Source organism: Tasmannia lanceolata, unplaced genomic scaffold, assembly GCF_043159265.1.
Source record: "Tasmannia lanceolata isolate RefF3 unplaced genomic scaffold, GAP_Taslan_0.1 ptg000025l, whole genome shotgun sequence".
Lineage (NCBI taxonomy): Eukaryota > Viridiplantae > Streptophyta > Magnoliopsida > Canellales > Winteraceae > Tasmannia > Tasmannia lanceolata.
This window is the reverse complement of record NW_027518702.1, coordinates 13,279,891-13,307,212: the sequence shown is the minus strand read 5'-3', so window position 1 is coordinate 13,307,212 and position 27,322 is coordinate 13,279,891. Positions and strand designations below refer to the sequence as shown.

Genomic DNA, 27,322 nt, shown 5'->3' with positions numbered 1-27,322 from the left:
TCAGAAACTGGCCCTTTCTGTAAACTTGACCATGAGCCCATTAGCCATATGATTGTTAATAGATGGTTTGCATGAGGCTTGATGTCCTTCCACTAATTGAACATGGTAGTTGAAGAGAATATTAGCAGTTGCCACCTTCATCATGGTAAGAGACATGTCCTTACCCAAGCAACTCCTATGTCCATTGTGGAAAATTGTAAACCTCGACGTCGAAACATGGCTCAGTTTTCCATCTTCATCGATCCATCTCTCCGGCTTGAATTCCAAGCAATCCTCTCCCCAGACCCACTTCATCCGACCTTGGGCTTGGATCGAGAAAATGATTCTCACGCCTGGCCGAACAATTGTGCCGTCGGGGAGCACATCTTCTTCCACCACACTTTTTAAGTTGAAAGGAACTGGAGGATACAACCTCATAGCTTCACATATGGAAGCATGTAGATAAACTACACCTTTTAGCTCCTCTAAAGAGAATACCCATGGCCATTTGAGGCCATCTCTCTTCTTGATCTTCCTCAGCTCCTCCAAGATCTTCGATTCTACACACGGGGTTTTGCAAATCAACCAGAAAAGCCAGGTGAGTCCTTTGCCAGTTGAGTCGCGGCCAGCTAGAAGCATGTTCAAACTTGTGTCTTGGAGGAACTTGTCACCTTGAGACAATAGGTACCTTGCCTCTTCTTCTACCTGAGTATTCATCATTGTTGAGAGCAAATCGTTTCTTTTATCGCCTTTAACCACAAGTGACATGTACCCTTGAATGATGTGTCTAAATGTCTTCAATGCCTTACTCATTCTCCTCTCCTTCCCCACGTTGATCCAACCCTCCAATTTCCACCAAGAATTAGGCGTTATTATCCGATAAAATATGGCAGTTTCCGTGTCATCTATCGCTCTCGAGAACTCGCACTTTGGAAATTCGATAGAAAGACTCCTTGGATTTTTTCCAAAGATAGTAGTAACATTAGCATCATTTGTAAACCTTAGTAACACATCTTGCAAATCTACAACACACCCATGTCTAGCCATGTGGGTACACACAGGGAGAAGTCCATGTTGCACAATCTCCATGATCACATTATCATAGAAACTTCGGAACTCTTTTGATAGGAAGCAGTTGTGGAGCATCTTACGCTGCAAGCGCCACACATCATCATCCACATTGAATATCCCCTTGCCGAAAAGGTCGAAGATCTCCCGGAAAGTAGTCCCTTTTGGGAAGTTGGCAAAGTTGGTCTTGGTAATGTACTCAATGTTGAGTGGATCACATGTGATTATGAATTCCAAGCTAGTGAAGATGGGGCCCTTAAGCACAAGCGTGCCACTTCGCTTGTCATTGAAGGCATCGACTAACCATTCGTTTATGCGGTGAGCATTTTGGAGGAAAGATGGGAGGTTGTGTAGTATAGGCCAATCCACTATGACCTGATTCTTGTGCCTTAGGTACCATATTACACAGAAGAAACAAAGAGCAAGACAGAATTCAGGGAAATAGTTCAGGATATAAGCCAAGGAAGAACAACAGAATTCCATCTCTTTGATTGTGGTTAGGAGTATTTGCATGTCACTAGCCTTTTGTGTTGTAAAGAGAGTAGTACTACACTGAAACTTAAGGGGCAGTGAAATTAAAGTCTCTCAAACATCCAACCATATCATAAAAGATCCAACAACAATTTCATAATTGAGTCTGACAGAACATCTCACAATGTAAATGGGGCAGTAATGTGAAATTATAGAAAATGGTACGTCCAATTGATGTGTATTGATTAGGAAAACTAATGACCGGGTAAAAATCGTCACACAATTACTTTAAGGCGGCATGGGCAAAAGGGTAACTTAACAATCCAAATAGGGGTGTAAACGAGCCGCGCTGAGCCGAGCTTGGCCAGGCTCGGGCTTGGCTCTGCTCAATCAGGCTCGGCCAGACTCGCGAGCCTCACCGAGCTCGGGTTATATTAAGTTCACACCCGTCATCTTCCTGAACATCCCTGAACAGCCTTATCTAGTGTAATTTGACTACTTTTTTACACTATGGGGGGTGGTCCAAGTAACAAATGGGGTTCCAAAAATGAAGTGACATATTTTGCCTTCCCCTTTCACTCCCTGGACAACCCTTTTAGTGTATATATTAATATAGAATATATATATTTTAATATATTAAATTCTTAAGGAGCCGAGGCTCGGCTCGTTAAGCTTAACGAGCCTGGCAAGCTGGCTCGGCTCGGCTCGTTAAGGATTCGAGCCGAGCTTTTTTGGAGCCGAGCTCGAACGAGCTTCCGAGCCCGAGCCAAAATTGACACCCTGAAATCCAAACCCTCTCAAAAACCACATGGGCATTCTAGGAAATCATTCTCTGCGGAAACCACCTTGTAGTCACGGGTGCAACCCAAGAGGGGGGTGAATTGGGTATTAAAATAAGAGTAGTGCTAGGGAAACCGAGAGTAGGACCTAAATGGGGACCGAGCAAATTGATTCACGCCACAACATCACATGTGATGTGAATCACCCCTTACATTTTAGGAAAATCATCAATAAGTAAAAAAAAATTTTAACACATGGCACATTCTCATTGCAGGTCCCCTGCTATGTCCTATCCTCGGTCTCCATATCATTTTCCTCAATGAAAACTTTTTTTGAACACGGAATTAAAATAAAACTTATATTTAATTTTAAAATCAATATCAATTTAGACTAATTAACTAATTGATTACAGTTAAAGAACTTTAAATACCATTCAAAAAATAAAAAAAATAAAAATTAAAGAACTTTAAATGAAAAGGACAATGACATAAACAAGAAAGAAGTGGGGTCCAATAATTATCTAATTATCTATTAGTGAGAGCATATAAGTAGCACTTATTATAGTCTGATATGCAAGTGGTTTAAAGTTAAACATGCTTATTTGCTAATAACAGTTACTGCAATTTTAAAAACACTTGAGCTTATGATACATTCAAGGGTGTTTCTTCAATCAAACTATGTACACTCGAACTCAGCTACAAAATTGCCTTGGTGTATATGTTGGATATTTTTCAAAATAGAAAATTGAGTTTTTTCATGGAGACACCCTCTTTAGTCTTTATGCGAGCCGCATCAACCCAACCCCAAAATACCTTGGGTCAGGTTAGAAATCATAGGTGTTGGTGGGTTGAGTCAGTTTTCATGTTGGAAAACACCCAACCGAATCACAGAAGATTGGATTGCCTGAAAATGAGTCTTTTACATATTGATAAAAAGTCCCGAAAACAATTTGAAATGGAAATAAAGAAAGGGTGACGATAAATTCTCACCCCCCCTAGGATTATTCGCACCCCTGATAACATGATTTGACGTCAAAAAACGTTAGTCTGCCACAATTCACATTATAAGGGTGCGAATTATCCTACATGGGGTGCGAATTTATCATCTCCCTAAAATGTGCGAATTATCCTACAAGGGGTGCGAACTCTCTCTCTCTCTCTCTTGATGACATAGGGTATCCCACGCCAATTATATTTGGGGACTGTGTAGTGTGATAGCTTGTTAGACTTAATTCAGAATTGAGAACTAGCTTCAGGATTCTCTCTCTCTCTCTCTCTCTCTAGTTATTTTTCCAGATTGCGTAGTGTAATGGATTGCTGGACTTGATCCCAATGCATAATTGGAGAACGAGTCTGGATTCCTTCTACTTGACAAAAATTCTTGCAGTTTGTATTTGTCAATTGGATTTCAAAGGTTTTAGTTGCAACAGTTTGATACGGTAGCAAGGCAGATAAATTAACCCATAATCATATTATTTCCTTCTATATTGTGGAAGGAAAAAAACTCCATGAGAAATGTTTTTCTTGCAATCCAAACAGGGAGACTTCCTCATTTTGGATAGACAAGCATAAATTTGAAGACAGTGGAATGAGATGAAATCAGGATTAAACATCAAAATACTACTATCTTTCTACAAAGGAGATGTCACATTTTAATGGACCATTATCTACTCACAATGAGAACACTATAAAGAGAGAAAAAGAAACCTCTTTTATTAGAGATGCCAACAACAGCTGGATCTCCCTGTGTTGACATGCCATGGAGCACCTCGACTGCTCGAAAATGGCGAGCATGGAATCACAAGATCCCTGATGAGAAGGGAGGAGAAGAAATATATGGTGAGGTAAAAACAAAAAAATGAGGGCGAGCCATCTCTTACGCAGGCTCAGTCAGACGTTTGGACATCAGTGATCACTTGGCCAAAGATATCTGGACATGACTCCCAATTGTGCTGTTCGCGAGCCTCCCAGTAGCCACCTATGTACCTGTATGTGTCACTTCCTTTATCCTTGGCGAACCACCTTGGCTTCCATCCCCTCTCTTGCATCTTCCGGGACTGCTTGTATCCTCATTACGATCAACTGTTAGTATATTCATCATTTTGGCTCGGTTTCTTTTCGACGTAAATTGGGTGTAAAACAAATTTTATGCCCATTTTACGGTTCAAAATGGGTGTTAGGTTTGTTTTACGCCCAATTTACGTTGAAAGAAACATAGCCTTATAGGACAAGGCAAGCGAAAAGGTATTCATCTAATTGACTAATATAAGCAGAACCAAGGGAAAGACAAACACATAATGGATACAATGCAGAAAATATCGTTTTTCTTGCAATGAAAATTTGAGGCTATGGGAATGTTCTCTGATATGGCACTTCAAGAAATTCTTGGAACGAAACAGGATTTTAAAATTTTTGGGAAATGGGTCGAGATAAACTGCATCCGACACAAATGATTGTACTTTGGGGGTTTTTTTTTATAGATTTTGGAAATTTAGTCTCATCAAAAAGCAAAAAAAAAAATGCAAAATTTTGTTTACTTGTGAATCTTAAACATGTTTTTTTACCTGCCGTTGCCTCTGCTCTAGTCGCAACTTCTCTGCATTTGCCATTTCGTACTCTCCATTCTCCAGGCACTTCTGATCAGGCCTTAGCCTGGAATCCGTAGGTGGCAATTTTTCCTGCATATGAATATGTGTCATGTTAAAAGGGCTTCCACAAAAAAACAGTTACACTCATTCAAAAATATGACTAATGTGTTGGAAGTGAAAATTTATGATCACCTTTAATCCAGGGGTGAGCTCATTCAAAGTAATCGCAAAGCGTGAAAAGTTATATCTGGTGGGGAACATAGATGGCTTGCTTCGTTTCCAGAGCAAACGGGCCTCAGACAATGGTTCTGATCCTTTGCTTTTCCCAGAGAAGTCACCTAACACATAATGCATGCTCTCATCCCATTTCCCAAATAATGTGGCCACTGTTTTCCCATTCCTGTCTTGGACTATACCTTGCACCTGCAATAGAACTAACATTCACGACTACGGTTTGTCCAGAATCACAGTTTCAGTCACAAGTTGCAAATATATATATAATCATCATTATAAGCAGCAGCAACATATATTTTCGTTGTTACTCTATAACACCCTTTGTGGTTACTCTACAACACCCATATTTACAGTTTCACACACAGAAAAGTTACTAGGTCTGTTCTCTCTAATATGGATCATGACTAAGACCCTGTTCGTGAAAGATTATGACAACCAATTATGAGTGCCAAACAGATTTTTGGGCTTAAATTCAAACGAAATTTTGAGCCCAGTAATCGGTTTGGCGCGCACAATCGGTTGTCATAACTCATAATCTTTAACGAACAGGGCCTAAAACCACATACCGTCTTAATTACAGGAAAAGTGTATTGTAGCCTAAAACAAAGTATCAGCTCAATATATAGGGTACACATCAATACATAAGCATCTACCGTATTTGGAATATCACAAAAATATTTATTGCAGCGTATGTAAACAATGTCCTAGCCTGTAACCAGCACAATAGTAGGCCTGAAAATATTCAATTATATCAGCTTATATAGTTTATTATACTTGTCACATGATGTGAAATGCTCAAGGGAATTGTGTTTGAAATGAACTGCCAAAGACCATGAGACACACCCATGATGTGAAATCCTCAAAAAGGAATTGTGTTGAAATGAGCTGCCAAAGACCATGACACCATCTTAACTCCCAACATTTACCACACCAGTAGTTGAATATTAACAGAAGTCAAAATCTTCCAACGCAAGGTGCTGATCATAAATCGTTTTCATCTCAGAATGGTGTACAGAACTAAAAGCCAGCTTCATCAAATGATCTTATAAAAAAAGGATAAGAAAGATTTCACCTCTTCAGGGTTATGCTTCAAAAACCATTGAACAATAGGGAATAAAATATGGTCAATTCCGTTATTTTTTTTTTGGAGATACGTATATGGCACTAGGGGTGCAAGTTTGGCCTTGTCAGCCCTGACCCGCCCTGAGCCCGAACAGGGTCAGGGCTGGATTTTCCAACCCTGAGGGCGGGTCAGGGTTCATTTTTTTAGACCCTGACTCAGGTCGGGTCGGGTTCTGGGTTAATGCCTCGGGTACCCTGACCCGGCCCGACCCTAAGTTTTCTATTATAGAATTGAACCATCTGGGCATGTTTCTTTTGCTAATGTTTTCTATTATCTTGGATTGATGTTTCTTTAGATTATTATTATTAATTGTCTCTGTTGCCCATCATGCTGTTGAATTCATATTGTCTTATTTTGTTCCCTTTCTCTGTTTATTGATCATTTTGTTCTATATGATAAGTGGTTGCTTTATTTTTGGCACTCTTAACAGGGATTTGCACTAGGGTCAATTAGGGCCGGCCCGGCCCAATCAGGGTGGGCCGGGGCCAGCACTGAGCCCTGTAGGGCAGGCAATGGGTTGAGGTTTTTCGGCCCTGACTCAGGGTCAGGGGGTCAGGGCCGAGATAATGGGTTCCAGTGTTGGGCTAGGGATTTGAAAAACCCAACCTAACCCGACCTTGTTGCAGCCCTAGTATATGCTATAAAAATGACTCCAATGATACAATAAAGGTGTAAACTTATGATAGCTGCATCGAATTTGAACAAAGAATTGTCAGCACATACAATATTTTTTTTCAAATGGCAGTCCACAAGGGCGATGCCACTTGAAGGGAAAGGGGGACAATTGCCCCCCTTAATTTTTTGGAAAAAAAAAAATGTACCTTTATTTTTTATACTTACCCCCTTTTAAAAAAAATATGCCCCCCTTTCCAATCATCCCTAAGATAGAAAATAAGTTTAAAATTTTAATTTTACCATTTTTATCTCCCTTCCTTGAGCAAAATTTACTATAATTTTTGCCCCTTGTGCAAAATTTCAGATAGAAATTTTTTCTATCTTAATTTTAAGATAGAAAAAAAATTACTATAATTTTTGCCCCCCCTTTGCAAAATTTCTGGCATCGCCCCTGGCAGTACATACAATATTATTGCAATTATGCCATTGAGATCATGCTTATGCCATTGAGATCATCCTCAGGAACCAAGATCTTTCAGAAGTTGAAAAAAAGTATGAAATTATAACATATTACAATTGACAGGTTGCAAGTAGATGAGGCAATGTATTAATCACCTGATGAGGATTTCGGTCTATGATCGACTGCTCTTTGAATTTCAGCTTACATGAATATTCATGAGTTCCTTGTAGACGCATGGTACCATAGTGATCACAGTAGAGCTTACCCAATATAAGGTTGTAAATTGAAGTGGTGACCTAAAGAAAGAATCTCCAGTATTCAGCATGCACCTCCAAAAAAAAAAAAAAAAAAAATCTACAATGTTCATACTTCATACATTGCCTCCATACCTTGCTCCATTGAAAAACCTCGCCATCATCAAACTCAAGAGTTAGAATACCAACAGGATCAAGCTGAATTGAGCGACCCCAAAATTTGCTTTTGAGATTGCTGTCTCCCCAAAATTTCCATCCACTACCTTCACAGTGACATGCAACAACCATGGGATGATGACTGACCTGCCTCAAAATAAAGTGAACTTTTAAATAACGAAATTGACTCAGTAGTTTTAAATATCAACAAGAAAAGAGAAAAGAAACTGAAATGAGATACATACAAGAAAGCATCAATTGTGTTTGACAAACGAAGACATATTTGATGGGTTAAGAAATAATATAATACTATCAAAGCCTTATAACCTAAGTATTTAAGGCGTACATGGAATAAAGCCATCTGCTTGTAGAGATATCTAGGACCCAATACATATAGTGGAAACTTTCAAATGGATAAAGTGTCACCCAAGAAACAAAAATCTAGCTGTCACAGTTTATTCATAGAAGGAAAAGAAAAGATGGAAACCCTTGATCTCCAAGAATGGGAAATTATACGTAGACCTTTTCAAAGTAATCTGTACAACACAAACTTGAATGGACTGGTCGGTTAAAATGGAAACAGCAATCCTAGCAGGCTGGTTCACCCCTAAATCCTGTTCTCAACATACACTTTATTTTCTCGTAAAAGGACTGAAAATAGGTACTCTTGTTGTGTTCTTTTAAAGTCCACCTAACTTGTTCTAGTTGGATTCCCAAATAAACATGTTAAAATAACTGGCACAAGAAGAGAAATAAAGAGGCATAGTGTTCTCGTTTTAACTTCTGCAGGCTTATTCAAAAAAGAAAAAGAAAATTATTTACATCTTGTTATTTCAGTTTGAAAGGTTGGAAACCATAAACATAGTCCCGGTCTAGAACAGTCGCTGAACCCTCTTTATTATCTTATTGAAGCCACACAATTCATAATTTTCTGAACTTTTTTAGTACAGAAAAGTAATTCAGAATATAGTAATGGCACCCATGTAGCTATAGCCTAAAGGGTAAGAGCTCTTAGAAACCGGGAGAGATATCTTCTAGTGCAGTAATTATTATTTAATAACAATTTTATGCGTTTTGGTTAACATGGACCATTTAAATTTGTTATGCAAGAGTAGATGGTAATTGGTGCAGTTCTGATTTTTAGTCAATTTTTTGTATATTTTTGCTTCAATTGTGTTATTCAGTTTCCTTTATTTATTTAATTACTTATATCGAAAAAGGTCAGGATCATGCCAGTCCAACCAAAAATATAGGTCAAGAAGCAGAAATCATGAATTCTACATAACACTTACCATTTATCAGGTGATGAATTGATATAAACAAACACAGCGAAAAGTCTTTCCATTGTGTTAGGTGCTCTTAGGATGACACCAAATTCTTTCCTTACTTGCAAACAGGAAAATTGGCTTCCCTTATTTGCAAACAGGGAAATTCTACTCAGAACGTCGCTTTTATGCTTATTCCTAAAAGACATGTATTGGGCCCCACATCTGCCTCGTTTACGCGATCAGATCCATTGTTCCAAACAGCAACCACAATTCCGGAAAAATGTTTTCTCGAACACCTTGATCGAATGATCCTAAGCTCTTGATCCATAAAGCCTTGTTTAGGGTCTAGTCAGGAAATGCTAAACTGTTGATTTTTGTAGTCCTCTATCAATGGTTTTAAACTTCCACTTCCTTGGTGGCCAATGAACCGACCAAAGTCGAAATCTGGACCGAAGTCCAAAGTTTGATTCTTTGTGATGTATACTAAAACACCCAATATGTCCAGGAAATATTAATGGCATTCCATTAATAACATAAGCTGAAAAGTAAAAGGAATGGCACGATCATCAACTTTCAAAACATGTGAAATATTTATGTTTAGAATGAACATTACTGTTCCAGACATGTGAAAATGCATGTCACTAGGCATTTGATCTTGTTAAACCATTATGGATGGTTATCATGCTTATGTGATGGTGTGTTGCTAGGCGTCTTATTCAAACATTATCTAAATTTTTGTCTTAAATTTCTATTATTGTGGACTTCTATAAATTTCCATAATTTTTACATGATGTCCAAGCACGGCCATAAACTTCCATGAAGTACTTCCACTTTCGTGGACCAAACTACATAGCGAAACCAACATTGGAAACCATGCTTTTAATCTTACACATGGGATGTCTGCTCAGGGTGGGACCAAGACCATGTGGGTCACCTATCGAATCCTTTTGGAATGTAGCGTTTTGTACTACTAAAGAGCCTTCAGCCCAAATCATTCCTACAACTGGTCTCACATGTTTTCCCAGTGAGTTAGGTTTTTTTTCACTCTCGTGTCATCCACCATTCTCTCACACGCCCGACCAAAGCCATCATTGCAACTTGATCATTTAGTCATTGTCCAAGTTGTGCTTCACAAAGTACTCTTCTAGTGTGTACCCAATCAACACACACTTTCTTGTCAACACTTCCATGGAACTAAGAGACTTCCATGTTCGTGGCAAGTCTCTTGCAATAGATTCAATTTGTGACAATTGTCGTTCCATACTGTCCACTATGACATATAGATTTAATAGTCCTTCGTTACCTCTGAAATGGGGTTCTTTAGCTGATAAGTCCTACAACTACAACTTTTTAGGGTGGGAACCTGTGCTCTGATGTTAGAAGGTGTATATGTGCCTAAGGGCATTTTGGTCATTGTACTCATTTCTCTTTATACACACACACACTCACACACACACTAGTGAGGGGGAGCTAGTCTCTAACTCATTGATTCTTCTCACTCTCCCATCCCATCTCTTCTCTCAACATGGTATCAGAACCCTAGGGTTGTGGTGCTCTAGGGACAACCATTGGGAGCCACCATCTTCTTCCACCCTTCTTCCTTCCTCTACCAGCCCCTAAACCAGACGACGCCACCACCTCCTCCCTCTTCTTCCACCCGATGCCACCACCTCCCTCTTCTTCCACCCGACGCTTGTGATATGTCTATCTTTCGGAGCCGCGTTATGGTGCGTGGGACCATGTGTTGATTGCCCTTTGTCCGCAACTCCTATCCCCATCTTGTAGTTATTAGTTCCACACCTCTTTTGTCCCCATGGATCCTCCAGCCATCACGCCGCCTCCACCTTTGATTCCCTCTTCTAGTTCTTCCCCTACTGTAGAGGTTCCTTTCCTACATATGACTTCTATAAACTTGATGGGACCAATGTTACCTGGAACGTGGTTCGTTCCGGTATGCGGTACCGGAACCGGTACGGGGTACGATGGTAGCACGGTACGATGAGGGTAGGCTAAGTTGGTTCGCTATTTGGGGTCGCGGGTCAGTTTGGAGCGCTAATCTGGGTCACTCTAGTGCTCTCTCACTCTAATTTAATGTTACGCCAAGAGATGCTAAAGTATTGTTAGGCCTTATCTTAAATATGACGATCAAGCATATCAACTGGGGGTTGACGACAGTTTTTTGGGAAAGGTAAACACGTTTGATAGCTGTTTAAAAAGGAGATTAAAACTTTTAGTGCTAATATCAGTTTTTGGGAAAGGTACATTTGACAGTTGTTTAGAAAAAAGAGGTTAAAACTTGTGGTGCCAAATTGCCAATATCAGTAGGCTTGTGGTCAGATTTTTTTGTTTAGGGTTATTAAGTGTCTGCATGCCTTCCATGAGGTCCCTTTTCCCTCCTCTTATGCCATTTACACCCCTCTCGCTTTCTCCCTGCAAAAGCAAGGAAGCAGGGAATGAGGTTTTACAACACTATACATGGATTGTATTTTGACATGCGATCTTCAGTGGGAGTTTCTGTCGAAATAACATCTGTTTCAGGTTAGTCTCTTTACCTCTTCTTTGTTTCTTTTTCTCCCTCTTTTTTTAGCCTCCAATAAGGTATGATTAGATTAAAGCAGGGAAGGAGAGTCGTTGTTTGTGTTCTCTTTCCTCATTCTTCCCCTATCTCTATGCATTTCTTTCTTTCTTGCGGGTCGCTCGGGTCACCATTTTTTTGCGATCCGGCTCTCAAATGACCTACATTTGGGGTTAGCAACCCCGAATTGCGGATCGGAGGGTGGGAGGGCCAGGGGCGATGCCACTTGTAAGGAAAGGGGGGCAATTGCCCCCCTTATTTTTTGGAAAAAATATATATATACCTGTATTTTTTAATATTTTTTTATACTTACCCCTTTTTAAAAAATATGCCCCCCTTTCCAATCATCCCTAAGATAGAAAATAAGTTTAAAATTTTAATGTTACCTTTTTTATCTCCTTTCTTTGTGCAAAATTTTAGATAGAAATTTTGTCTATCTTAATTTTAAGATAGATAAAAATTACTATAATTTTTGCCCCCCTTGTGCAAAATTTCTGGCATCGCCCCTGGGGAGGGCGATCCCGGTAACCTTGGACGGGACCAATTATCTTCCTTGGCGTATGGCGTTAAGACCTACCTCCTGGCACGAGGTAAGGTTGATTTCATTGAGCATGATCCTCCCTCTTCCACGGATCCATCAGATGCTAAGTGGCGGCAAGATGATGCCCTGATCCACACTCTCCTTTGGAACAGTATGGAACAAAATGTAGCTGGCACGATGATGTGTCTCAAGACTTCCAAGGACATCTGGGAGCATACAACGACTCTCTATTCTGGGGTTGGTAATCTCACTCATATGTGTGATACCTACTCTGAGTGGATGTGCATCCAGTGCGGGGACCAGCCTCTACCTACCTTCTACAGTCAGTATGTTGCCCTCTGTCAACAGCTGGATTTGTATATACCGTTCACCGTCGACCCGACTCTCCTTGCCAAGCGTTAGGTAGACCTTCGTGTCGTTTGTTTCCTTGATACCTTGGGTCCAGACTTTCTCTCACTTCAGCAGCGGATTGTTGGCTCCGGCTCCATTCCCTTCCTCGTTGAGGTCTTCTCTTGTGCACAACGATGTATGCAGAGTGATGGGTCCAGTGATCCTTCTATTGATAGTTCCGCTCCTGCCGCGTATGTTGGTAGTGATCGCTCTGGTCGTGGAGGTGGTGGCTGTGGTGGTGGCCATGATTCTGGTGGCGGTCGTGGTGCCGGTGAGCGTGGGCGTCCTTATTGTACTCATTGTCAGGTAGCGGGGCATACTATCGACACTTGCTATGCTTTAAATCTGGAGCTCCATCCACCCCGTTCTGGTCACATCACATCTGTCAGCCTTTCTGATGTCTCTACATCATCCTCTGCCGGCCTCATGACCCTTGATGATTCTTTCCTCGTCTCCCGGGCCGAGTATGATGACCTTTTGTCTATGATTGTCGACACGGACACGGGTGTCGCGTGTCAACACGGACACGGAGCGTCGGACTTGGCAGACCCCCAAAATTTAGAAACAGGGACACGGCTAAAATAGAAAGTATATATAGGATACAACAACAAATACTCGTTAAAGAAGAGCTAACAAAGAGTTTATAATAAAAGAAGAGTTAATAATAAAAGATATAAACACTATGCAATAATAAAACAGAATGTCACACCTGACACGGCACAAAAACGTGTCCACACACCCACATTAAGTCTAACACTAATAGCAGTACATTTAAAAGTGTCCAAAGGAGTGTCGACATGGGTGTCGTGTCAGACACGGCGGGACACGTGTGTCGGGAATAAATTCAAAGTGTCGGATAAATCATAGCCTTTTGTGCTTGCGTGAGCGCAGCCGACCGTCTACTGCGACTTTTGCTCAGCAAGGTAGTTCACCTGCTTCTCTCCTCATTACCTCCAAGCTCATGGGTTATTGATTCCGGGGTCTCTACATCATCCTACACCGGCCCAGCCTGCCGCCCACTATATGATTCATCTATGCAGTGTTATTTCCCAACTTTGTCATTAAAAAGATTTCACGGCAGTCAACCAATTTTTTAGCCAAATAAAACATTATTCAACCAAAGTAGCACGCTTTTTTGTACATAGAAAAATATTGATAATTCCAAGTTAGCAGAAAGTAAATGAGATTTTTGAGATAGCAATGTCTATCGTCTCACCTCTCTCTCCAGATTATGCCTAGTTACTACTAAAATTAAAAGAACTCTTTATATATGAAAGAAAAACATCCAGGGATGAAACCACCAGACTTAAAGTGATGTTCACACACTCTGCAGTAGTATCCAAGGTAGATATAGATCATATGTTGTTTGTTAAAGCTTTAAACTATCCAAAATTAGAAACTTTAACAGTATATATTGCAGAGTGTGTGTGTGTGTGTGTGTGTATATATATATATATATATATATATATATATATATAGAGAGAGAGAGAGAGAGAGAGAGAGAGGAATAAGATTGTGCGCTCGACCGCACCAAGCTTAGGTGCAGTCGAGGGCCCAAAACTCATGTGGGTCCATATTGTTAGGATGATCCAAAGCATTTATTTGCAAGGCCCTTACATAGATAGGGTGTGTACAAAAAATCAGCTCCATAGGATCATCCTAACCCATCCAAAAGTGGAGAGCAAAATGGACAGACACCGTTTGCCACAAATCTGCCCATTTTTGCCCTCCACTTTTTGGAGGGGTTAGGATGATCCAATGGAGCTGATTTTTTGTACACACCCTATCTATGATGGGGCCTTGCAAATGAATGGTTTTGATTACCACCCAAAATGTGGGACCCATGTGTTTGGGCCCTCGACCGCATATAACCTTATATGCGGTCAACCGCACACTCCTTTCCCTCATACATATATATATATATATATATATATATATATATATATATATATATATATATATATATGAGTAAAGTGTAACTACACACGCTAACTTAGCTACACCGACGGCTTAAAATATAGTGGGCCCACATTGTTTGGGTGATCCAAACCATTCATTTGATAGGCCCTCACATTGATAGGGTGTGCACAAAAAATCAGCTCCATTGGATGATCCCAACCCTTCAAACTGTGGAGGCAAAAATAGAAAGATTTGTGAAGGTTTTTACACGTCCATTTTTGCCTCCACAAATCGTAAGGTTTGGATGATCCTATGGAGCTGATTTTTTGGGCACACCGTATCTATGTGAGGGCCCATCAAATGAATGGTTTGCATGACGGAAACAATGTGGGGCCCATTGTAATTTTAAGCCGTCGGTGTAGCTAAGTTAGCTACACGTACGTGTAGCTACACCTCTCTCTCTCTCTCTCTCTCTCTCTCTCTCTCTCTCTCTCTCTCTATATATATATATATATATATATATATATATATATATATATATATACATGCCGAGACATAAGAAAACGGAGAGGAAGATTTAACTGATCTCATAACATATCTAAGAAGGTTTTGAGCGTAGACACCTTTTCTGAGAAAAAACGGAGGCCTTTGTCTGGATAGTCAGCCTCATATGTCTCTCCCAAAAGTGGATTAAATGGCTTGCAATTTCTTCCTTCAGTGGAAGCATACCCAGATACAGCAAATGCAGCTACATTAAGAATCCTCATAAGGCTATTACCCTATATATTTCCACCAAGAAGGCAAATATTAGAAGCAAAAAAAAAAAGTATCCTATAACAAACATAAATTATTCATATATTCTGGCCAAAAGAGTGACTTTTTTATAGCTCATATTACAAGTGAAGTGGAATTTTAATGTGAAAAATAATGATATGGAAACAACTAAAAGATCTCCTGATGAAAGCACTCAAATGCATCAAGTGAAGAACTACTAACTTGAATATGGAAAATGAATTTCACAACTTAAAAAATACAAAACATTGAATAGTTTGGAAGTTTAGACATCAGAAAAAGTTGCAAGTAGCATATGAAGGCTTCTTAATTGATAAAGTTTCAACCTTGCACTGCTGAAAAATTGAAGCCCAACAAGGCCGGATACTACCATTAAGTGTTGGCGATAAGGCATAAAGAAGGTGAATAATATGTGATGTTCCTTGTAAGATACATATTCTAATAACTTTTTTCTGAAAGAGATTGGACAAGCTGTCATGGAAGTCCGACACTAAAGGATAAAGAAATTGCCAAATTAGTTGAGATAACCATAGCAATCAAAATCAAAATTAGACTAACTTTGATCAAACACCGAAAATCGCATAAAAACAATCTAAAGATGAAACTTAGGAGTTTGGACTGTACATCACATGATGAAATCACAACCAGAAAGCATGGAATCATGATGAAATATAGAACTGCAGAAATCATTGAGAGTTGAGACTATTATTCCAAGGAAATTTAGGAAGGTATGCTGTGCTATCTTCCATGGTATTCAAGGAGATAAGCAAAGGGCTTTGTGGAGTCCAACCCAGCAGTAATGAGAATCACAGCATTCTCATACTACAAAAATACCAGTTTGTCAGGTGGAATCACATTTGCCTCACAGGAACTCCTCCAGCTTTCTGATAAAATTAGGTTATAATACCAACTCTAATTGAAAACACTAAAAAATTATATTTAGAAAAGAAACATAGCTTTTGAGATCACAAAACTTACCCTTTTACCCCATTCATATGCTCGATCTATAAGGAAGGAGTACTCCAGATCTTCAAAACATTTCTGTAAAGAAGATAGAGGCTCATTAAAATACACAGGAAGGCATACTTTGGTAAGATCCTTCCCAATATTATCTTTAATCATAGACCAGAGGCTGACTCCTTTCTCTTTCTCAACCGGATCAGGCAATTTTTTACGCCGTTTGATGTGAGGATGGTTAAATCCCACATATTTTATGGAAGCGTCACTACCATTCTCAGAACCAATGGAATAATCCTCTTCATCTTCTGTATCAAATGATGATTTCCGAAAATCGGACCCTGTACTTTTAAAAGAACTTGACGACAAGAACTCCTTTGTATCAAAAAACGTGTTGTCCTCTTCATCTGTTTCTTCCTCTGCGGCATCATTTCTTTCATTGTCATCATCAGATTCAGTGGCACTTCCTTCTGAAAAAATCATTTCAGACATGCAAATAAGACTCACTAAGACACCAATTAGGAAAGACTGTAGAAAAAGCATCTACAATAACAAGTCCTTCAGAACAAGTTAAACAGGAGAAAACAAGTTGGAAAGCAGTCTTTTATTCCAGAAAAGTTTTCCTGGGATGAGAAAAATGATAAGCATCTTAGAACAAAGTCAACCAAAGAAGAAGCACGAAGCAAAATGCTCCAAAATTATCAGAAGTTTCTCAAAAATTACAACTACTTGGTCTATTTCTTTGAGAGAGTATGTTGCAGTTCAATAAATTAATTTATGGAGAAACATATATAAGAAGAGATAATAAAGAAGCGTGAAATAAAACAACTTTTACAAAATATCAATCAATCCACAATGAAAGTATTATCATATTTTTAAGTCATGTATCAACAAATCTGCTTTTTTGTTATACATAAATAAATAGATAATTTAAAGTCCATTTAATCTTTTTAGTTGATTATGGAAGAACTGAAATCCTTCGTGCAGAAAGAGACAAAGTAAGCAAATATTTAAAAAAAAAAAAACAAGAACTACAAATTAGAACATATGCAAGCATCAAATAAAGATAAGCAGATGAACATATAAAGATAAGGACATGATATAGTTTACCAAATTAACAATCATGGACAACACAGAAGGTTTACCATTTGACATACCGCTAAATTTTTCGTGCCTTGGTTTTGAAGAAGCCCCATCCTCCTTTGACTGTCTTTGGCTCTCATCAACGAGTGTATTCTCCAAATCAACTTTTTCTGTCTACATAACATGGTATTGAAATAGCAATTTTTTAATACACCAATAAGAAATGAGCAAAGAATACAGTCCATTGTAGATCAAACTTTCAAGTCGATAGACATGGATACAACACGTCATCGAAAGGTTTCATGGAAGACATGTCATAAGCACAAAAACAAGTGTAAAATGTGTCATGACAAGGGGAAGTCAGTACAGTTAATTTTAGTTTTATGGGAATCTTTGAACTGGATAGATTTTTTTGAACCCCACAAGTGCAACTCATAGGCTTGTAGAATTGTGAGGCATCCCACTGTAATCTATACATATGCATATTGTCATAAATATTAACTGCATGATTCATGTTATGAAAAATCTTGGATACTGAAATCAATGGAGTCTCCAATCAAGGCTTGTGAATACCCACCCTTGTGAGAGGTTGTTTATTAATGCCCTCAGTTACCCCCAGTGGCAACATATACAATCATTGAGGAAACTATGAATTTATTGGTTGCTGCATAATCTATGTCGAACCCACTATCAACTCTTATTTAAATTTGTTGAGAACTTTGAAAGTCCCAAATGGAAACAAAGCCTCATGAGTTTGGTGGATCATAAACATATTGCCCATAAGGCATAAATAATAAAGGACAAGGGTATGAAGTGTGTTCAATTGATTCAATATCAATGAACCTAGAAAAGAGAGTTGAAGGTTGGAAGGAAAATATTGTCTTTCTTGTTATTGTTGTTTTATTTTCTTGTAATTTTGGTTGAGGCCCACCTCGGTCCCCTTCCTTTTTAATGAATTCATCTTGCCATTTCAAAAAAAAGGTTGGAAGGAAAATATTAAAAGAATTCTTGGAATCATCATGGGAATCTTGATTGGCAACATGGTTTTAAATTTCCACCTAAATCGACATGAAACAACAGAAATGTTTCCGTTTTCATCCCACCGAACTGATACCGAAATCTATACACATACCGAAACCAAAATCGCAAGTGCATTAATGGTATATTATATCAGGATATTTCACATAATTATATGCTTCAGGAGTTCTGTGCGACCGTAAAATACCTACCAAGTTAAAAGGAAAGTTTTATAAGACAGCTGTGAGGCCAGCCATGCTGTACGGCTCATAATGTTGGGTCACCAAGAAGCAGCATGTGCATAATATGTGTAGCGGAGATGCGAATACTTAGATGGATGTGCAGCCACACAAAGTTAGATAGAATTAAAAATGAAGACATCCGCAAAAAGGTAGGGGTGGCACAAATTGAGGAGAAGATGAGAGAGCACCGCTTAAGATGGTTTGGGCATATCCAACGTAGGCCTTTGGATGCTCCAATGAGAAGAAGTGACTCATGCAAATTGATGGAGTAAATAGAGGTAGGGGCAGACAGAAAACAACTTGCGTAGAAACAGTGAGGAAAGACTTGATGTCTAGGAACATAACAGAGAACATGTCCTTCGATAAAGAAAACTTTATTCATGCAAAAAATCCGTGCTTAAATTTCAATGAGGTAAGAAGCCAAATTTAAAAATGTAAGGTACTTAAGAGCTATATGCATATCTATAAGGTATTTAATAGCTATGGAAAAATTTAAAAGCACAAGATATTTAGTAGCTATAAAGAAATTTACATTTATAAGGTATTTAATAGTTAAAGGAAACTTTCAAGGTTTTAAACAACCTTAGGGTCCACTCCGGTTTTTCCATTATATATAGTATACATGAGTAGATGCTAAATGAAGGAGGATATTTTTGTATGCCCTTCCCAAGAGGTTACAAGCATCGGAATCTTAAAAGACGCACATGCTAATATCTCTTGCCTAATAAATTTGCCTATTTAATATCTCATGGAGCTAAAATTCCTCTCTTAAGTGTTAGAACTCAATATCCTTTACTTGACACTTTACTTTCATGCCTCCAAAACATGCTTTCAAGTTTCCTAATTAATTTTTAAGCTTCCTAATTAACTTTCATATGCCTCCATATTTCCTCCAAAACATGCTTTTAAGCCTCCAAAACGTGGCTTGGACTTCCTAATTAACTTTCATGAGATGATACAATCATGAGAAATGTAACTAAAACATAGGCAGCATGACATAGCCCAAACTACAAGAAAATATGCATAAAATGGAACAGACAGGCAACTAAATATAGTCATGCACAGATTCGACAGAGAAACTTGACTTATAATACACAAACTATTGCCATTCAAAAAAATAAAATACACAAACTACGAAATTTCTGCTTCAGACACAGCCAACCGGTACAAGCATTAAATGAACATAAAGGAGTTCGGCTCTAATTAAAATAAATGAAGAAGTCCAGGGCTCCCTTCCAACACGAGACAAAAAAAAAAGAACATGCAAAGGTTTGGCTCTTCATAAAAGTCAACTATGAAGTTCATTTTTCATTTCCTTCGACTGCATTTGGCTCTCTAGCACACATCCATCGGTAATCTTTGTTATAAGGACTTTGGAATATAGATGTGATAGAACAATGACGCAGTTCATTTTTCATTTCCTTTGAATGCCTTTGGCTTTCAAACACATATATATTCATAGATAATCTTTGTCATATGGCATTGTCTGTACTCTAAAGACAGATGAGATAGACCACATTTTAGTGTTTGAAGGACTTCAACAGTTAACATAGAGAGATATTTGGCTGGTAAAAGGAGTTTCGAATTATCAAGGCAATGACATCTGAGGCTGTAAAATCTAGCTAGAATATAATAAAGATGAAAAAATAGATAAGACGAGAGGGGAAATTTCAAATGGGAGTCTAAATCAATCCTGTTCAACATTAAAATAATGAGTTACATGTCATATACAAATATATATATATATATATATATATATATATATATATAGAGAGAGAGAGAGAGAGAGTTAAGTGAAGCTACACATACGTGTAGCTAACTTAGCTACACTGACGGCTTAAAATACAGTGGGCCCACATTGTTTGGGTGATCCAAACCATTCATTTGATGGGCCCTCACATTGATAGGGTGTGCTAAAAAAATCAGCTCCATTGGATGATCCCAACCCTTCAAACTGTGGAGGCAAAAATGGACAGATTTGTGAAGGTTTTTACACGTCCATTTTTGCCTCCACAAATCGTAGGGTTGAGATGATCCTATGGAGCTGATTTTTTGGGCACACCCTATCTATGTGAGGGCCCATCAAATGAATGGTTTGCATCACCCAAACAATGTGGGGCCCACTGTATTTTAAGCCGTCGGTGTAGCTAAGTTAGCTACACGTATGTGTAGCTACACTTTTCTCATATATATATATAGGGATTTGCAAGGGACCATCGTAGAAAGGCATTTCACGGCTGGCTGTTGCATGAGAGAGCAGCCACCTCAGATGAATTAAATGAATAAGACAAAATCCGCTGGAGAGTGAGCTTGTGTGGCTGCTCCTCATGCAACAGCGAGCCGCAAAATGCCTTTCTGCAACGGTCCCTAGCATATACATGCGCGCCCTCAACACTGATTTTGAGCACTCCTAACAGAGACCAATTCTGTTCTAAAAGACATTTCCTTAACCATTTGTTCCCTGATCATAATCTGTCTTCACCGAAACAGCTTAATTGGTGGACAATGTAACATATTTGCATGTAATATGAATGGGAATTGAGTTTGTACGGAACATAGTTACCGCAAACTTTCTAGTTAGATGTGAACTCACTTCCCCGAAAGCTCGCTGAAATTTAATCAGTCACAGAGTCTTCTTTGCTATTTGCAATGCTTACCTAAATTAACTGTTATCCTTAACCTACTACAATAACCCTACTCTTTCTAGACACTAATTATTCGCTTCCAATAAGGCTTATTAAATGTTTCATGTAGAGTTTCAATGACACTTCCCACATATCTCCTCTTTACTTTCTTTAAAGATTTTTGCTTCTCACATTTTCTCTTTTCTAAATCCCTCGCTTCCCACTTTTACTTTCCGCATTGCTTCTTGCACTCGCTTCCCAGGAAACTATGGTATGGATGGCTATGTAGCTTTAGACACTTCCCAATAAGGCTTATTAAATGTTTCATGTAGAGTTTCAATGACACTTCCCACATATCTCCTCTTTACTTTCTTTAAAGATTTTAGCTTCTCACATTTTCTCTTTTCTAAATCCCTCGCTTCCCACTTTTACTTTCCGCATTGCTTCTTGCACTCGCTTCCCAGGAAACTATGGTATGGATGGCTATGCAGCTTTAGAGATAGAAAGGTTTGTGGGTGTGATCTTGTAAAACCCAGCATGATCAAAATGCATTAATAATATTAAGAAAAATTGCATAAGTAATAGTTCATATAAGCATAAAAAATCTAAAATAATCTCCAAATAAATAGAAATATATAACATTTTAAAACTTGCATTAAAATAAAATAGCATAATGGCTTTAGTGTAATAGCTGCGCCAATGAACGTCCAGTGCATGATTGTGATACCAAATATTCTTGAAATAGAATTTCCTTGTTAAAACTTATAAGTATGGTGTGTGGGTGCATGGATCCATGAATATATGGAGGTACCTATCATGATTAATATCCTTCCCATGAAAAATTTGGCTTGATTGAGTATTGAACTAAGACGAAAGCGACCCTCCAACATAGTAATTTGTGCTTTTCATGCAGAAAAAGGATAAAGGTAATCCTCGAAGAGAAGTGCATAAAGGTAGTGTCAACGTGCATGATCTCTGGGTAAAATAAAAGGTCCAAATGGGGATCAATGGGAAGATAATCACATCTCCATAGGATTCGGTGGGAAACAACACATTCGGTAGTTTCCCCTCTTCTGTTTGAAGATTTGATGCATATGACTGCCTTTATCTCGGCATAAAATGAGGAAGGAATGCCAAAATATAGCAAAAGAATAAGAATCAAAACTAAATCAGATGGGAAAAAATTTTAATCAATTGAAGTCTCTGTGTACAGAGGATTTAAGATTGAAAGATTGACATAATCCGATACCAAAAAAATGCTTCCATCTTATTTTTATTCATGTCCACAACGAATAAAATGTACACAAAAGACCCCCACAACAGTCACTCTTCTTCCAAATTAGTGACACATAAAGAGAATGAAGAAAAATAGCAAATCCATAACCAGATGTAATATTGTGGAAAGAGCTGCAATTACAAACCCATCATTAAAACCAAGATTGGGTTCATGAAGCAACCATTGTATTAAAAAAATCAAATGAATGGTATTGAAGAACAATTACGAATTCCACAGGGGATTAAATTTTCTACAAGTTTTTATACCTCCAGCTGCCGCAGAGCATCGAGGAGTAACATCTGTTTCTGTTTGAGAAGCATCAGCTGATTCTGCAACACCGAGAACTCATTCCTCATAATCTGTTCACAGTCCTGGATGGCCGCCTCATTTAGCCCCTCCTCCAGAAGCCGCTGCCTCAGCTTCTCTGTGGAGACAACAAAGTTGTCAATGGGAGCCATGAGCTCACTGTTCGATATCCGTGGGAACATGTCTTTCACCGCCTGTAATGCTTCCATCCATGCCACTCGATCCTCCCGTGCCTCGGCTCTAAGATGGAGCCTCTTTGTGCCCGTAAAGATCGAAAACCGCTTGTCATCAGATCTGCTCTCCCGGATTGAAGAAACCTAAATTCAAATAAAAGACAGAAAAAATCAGAATCAACAGAAAAAAAATCAAAAAATTCAATCTGAGATTGAAAACCGTTTGTCATCTGATTTGCTCTCGGATTGAAGAAATCCTAAATTGAAATAAATGACAGAGAAAATATTTGTACTAACAGAAAAAATCTTCAATCTAAGATTGAAAACCGTTCGTCATCTGATTTGCTCTCTCGGATTGAAAAAAACCTAAATTAAAACTAAAGACAGAAAAAAAACAAAAAAAAAAAAGAGATCTGAATTAAAAGAAAAAAAAAACAAAAAATTCAAATCAAAATCGAAAACCGCTTCTCATCCGATTTTCAATCTCGGATTGAAGAAACCTAAATTGAAATAAAGAACAACGAAAAAAAAAATCTCACATAACAGGAAAAAAAAAATCAAAAAATTCAATCTCGGATCTTGAAGTGGACTCCATCCGCACCGTAATTCACTAAATTAACAGAAAAATTTTTTCAAAAAATTCAATCTAATATCCAAAACCACTTATCATCAGATTTCCTCTCTCAAATTGAAGAAACCTAAATTGAAACAAAAGACAAAGAAAAATTAAAAACGATCTAAATAACCAGAAAAAAAAAAACTCAATCTAAGATCCAAAACCTCCAGTCATCCAATTTGCCCTAAATTGAATCAAAAGATCTAAATTAACAGGAAAAAAAAATCCAAAAACTCAATCTAAGATCCAAAAACCATCCGATTAGCCCTAAATTGAAATAAAAGACAGAAAAAAACGGTCTAAATTAACAAAAAATTCAATTCCAAATCTCATACAAAGAAAGATAATAAAATAAATCTACCTTGAGATGAACCTCTCCAAAAGGTTTACGACGTAATTGAGAATGTCCACCCTTACGTCTAGAAATACGCTTAAAAGATTCTTCACCAATGATCTTCGTTCCTTTATCAATCTCTTGATTAAGAAAAACCTTATCAGGACCATGAATCTTATAATAAGACAGAACACCATCTTGTAAAACAAACCATCTAGGTCTCCAACCTTTACCATAATTCACCCACTTATACAAAATACCAGAAATACCATTCCCTACTATATCATTTAAAAGGAGGTGTTGTTGATCGTGAGAGAGAGATCGAGATAAGATCTGGTCCGTTGATTGGATCGGACGGTGACGGGTTTGATCGCCGCTCATATTGCCGTTACGGAAACCGTTAACGGATTGGAGAGGAGGAGGGGGAGGAGGAGGAGGAGAATCTTGGCGAGGAGGTGGAGGCATGGAGAGGAAATCGGTTAACGGTGACGGAGATGTAGGGCTCCGTTCTACGCCTGGAACGGTCGATACGCAACAGAATGGATGCATGTGATAACGGAGATTGACGGAATTTTGCCCTTCGGTTCGGATCATGGAATATTAATCGCCCGATCTTGATCGATCATATCGGCGATGATTTTTCTGCTTGTTGTCATCGTCGAGAGAGAATTAGAGAGAGAGAGAGAGAGAGAGAGGCGGGGATTTTGATTTAGACGAGAAATTGGGGGGTGGAGAGAGTATGGATGAAAAGTATATGTTATATTATTATTATATGAATAATAATTTTCATCATGTATATAATAATAGCGTGGGGGTATCAGATATCGAGGAGGCCTTCACGGCACGAAACCGAGAACTTCACCGGAGGGGGTGAGATTCCGGTACTTGGACGGCTAGGGAAAACGGTTTTTATCTATTTTTAAAGGATATTGATATTGGGACTACCATGTTTTGATAATTGCACCAACTCAGCTTGTCTTTTCTTCTTTATTGATGTCTGAGAGCTGTGCAACTTGGGTCGGGTGTTACGTGCTTAGATAGCAAGTGATGGAATAAATTAGTTTAGATTTTATCTGGCTTTTCTTTAAATAACTTGTACTAAATGAATGAAGGAAATTGTTTCTAAAAGTGTCTTTCTGCACAAATGACAATTAATCCTTCCGTTGAAGTGGATCAAGAAGCTGATCTTCCCTCTGAGAAGATGATGTTCGTAATAACAGGTATCAGAGTTATTTTGTGGATTTATCTCTCTAGTTGTTGCTATGGATATGAGTCTTCGATATTATGGTCATCTAGATTAGTGTGGGTAGGAGTTTAGAGGAAGTGGTAGGTGGATTTCTATTTATAAATAACATGGAAGTACTCTTTTGAGAATTAATGAAGAAATTATCCTTGAAACTGTGTTTTTTGAGCACATAGGAGGAGCTACCTTTCCCTCGAAGCGGGTCAAGAGAGGTTGATCTGCCCTCTGAGAAGATCAATCACGTTGCAAACCGGATTGGTGAATCCAGTTAGGTGGGTTGGGTTAGGGTTGAGAGATTCAGAGGCGGGTTGGATTAGGGTTGATCATCCTCGACTTGAGGATCAGGTTGGGTTGGGTTAGGGTTGAAGGAGGGTTAGCCTCTCAACCCGACCCGATTTGTACCCTTACTGTTTTTTGGGACTATGATTACTTTTCACATCTGTTTAAAAAATAAAAGACAAGATGAGCTAGTGAAATTATCAAAACATTGCAGTGCCAACATCAATAACCTTTTTCAAAGGTCGGTTGTTTTTGGAGTTGGGGCTTTTGGTTTCTTCTGCTTTCTATTCGATTCTCTTCTATCACTCACGTACGTGCCGGCCACATAACCATCCTGAGTGACAGCTGGCACAATGCAGCTGGTCAGACACGTGGCGTGAAACTGTTGAACGTTAAAGAGGGGGGGACCATTTAAGATCCGAGTTCGTCCAGATGGGTCGCGTCGTTCCAAGTCAAGGTCTTTTTATTCCTTTTCTTCTTTTTGGGAAAAAGGGGTGTAAATATCATATTTTTCCTTTGTTTATTTTCTATTTTCAGATTTCACGGACTTTCGAATGGGGAGTTATTCAGTACTTTTCTGAAGAGGAGTACGCGTTAGAGACTATATGTTTTTTGGTGGATCATTTTTTCACCTCCTTGTAGGATAATACAGCCCTCTTGTAACGTGAAATCACATTAAAAGGGGTGTCTTATCCTACACGGGGGCGAAAAAATCATCTCCCTATTTTTTTAGGAAGCACGACTTTCAATTGTTTATTAGTTCAACGGCCAAAACGAGTACGCGAACAGATCACATGACTTTCATCCAAATTAAAAAATTGATAACAATAAGAAAGTTTGGATAAAACAAACAGAACGAGGAATCTCGTTGCACAAAAACATACCTTGAGATTGGATTTAGGCTAAAAATTCTTGGAAAACATTTTCCTTGGAAAGTGAGATTTCCATCATTTAATAAGGTCATTGCCTATAGAATTTTTTTTTTTTTTTCCAAAATAGATAGTTGTTCTTGTTTTTCAAGGAATATTGCAAGCCTAGTAGGCCATGCAATTTATTTTCTATGGAAAATTTTCTTGGAAAGTGAGATTTCCAAGCCTAAGCAAACTCATTTTCCATGGATTTTTTTATTTTTTTTACGAAATAAAAAATTTCAATGTTTTTCATGGAAAGATTGCAATCCTAGTAGACCCAGGATTTTTATTTTTCACTGTATATTTTTTCAATAAAAAAATTACTTTTCATGATGTTCTTTTCCTTAAATCCAAACACCTCAACCCGAAGGGTGTGGCTCTTTGGCGTAGAGTCATGGGTTTGGTCCCCGGTGACGAGCGTTCGAATCCCCCCTTGCTTACCCGATGCACGTGGTTTCCGGGTGATTGCGCGCATCCGTAGGAAAATAGTCCTACCCCCGAAGGAGGTGGGGACACCCTTCGTTACCATAAAAAAAAATAAAAAAAATCCAAACACCTCCTAATGATCATCTCAAATAATTGCACTTGCACCGTAATATACCATGAGGTGCTGTTTGAATTTAGGGTAAAAATTCCAAAATCAAAATTTTTTTCTGTTTTCAAGGAAAATTGCAGACCTAGTGGGCCTTGGAATTTATTTTCTATGGAAAATATATCTTGGAAAGTGAAATTTCCAAGACTTTGAAACCCATTTTTCATGGATTTATTTTTTACAAAAAAAATAATAAAAAAAAATTCCATGTTCTTCAATGAAATTGCTAACCTAGTAGATCCTGGAATTTAATTTTTCATGGGATATTTTTTCCTTAGATCCAAACTCCTCGTGATGATCATCTCAAATAGAGTTAAAAATTGAATCTTTTATTAATTAAGTGGGTTATTAAGATAGTAGTTAATGTTATTGTATCATGTCCTTAAATCATTGTTTGGTCTCACATAGAGATGTATTTATCATGGAGACCATTAAAGTGGTTGACCATTATGAGGCCATTTAATGGTTTGGCTGTTA

General features: G+C 38.3%; 1 protein-coding gene and 1 pseudogene across 1 annotated transcript; both read right to left on the bottom strand.

The window, feature by feature from the left end:
• On the bottom strand, nucleotides 1-1,530 carry LOC143857663 (alkane hydroxylase MAH1 pseudogene; annotated as a pseudogene).
• Nucleotides 1,531-3,886: 2,356 nt separating this feature from the next.
• On the bottom strand, nucleotides 3,887-24,681 carry LOC143858304 (oxysterol-binding protein-related protein 1C-like). The gene is made up of 10 exons (XM_077368957.1): nucleotides 23,848-24,681; nucleotides 22,658-23,014; nucleotides 17,307-17,406; nucleotides 16,171-16,619; nucleotides 15,024-15,179; nucleotides 7,707-7,874; nucleotides 7,473-7,613; nucleotides 5,078-5,308; nucleotides 4,862-4,975; nucleotides 3,887-4,354 (listed from the first exon to the last, which is right to left on the bottom strand). Exons 1-10 carry the CDS (start codon nucleotides 24,412-24,414, stop codon nucleotides 4,184-4,186), a joined length of 2,454 nt encoding a protein of 817 aa, XP_077225072.1. The 5' UTR covers nucleotides 24,415-24,681; the 3' UTR covers nucleotides 3,887-4,183.
• Between the last annotated feature and the right edge of the window lie 2,641 nt (nucleotides 24,682-27,322).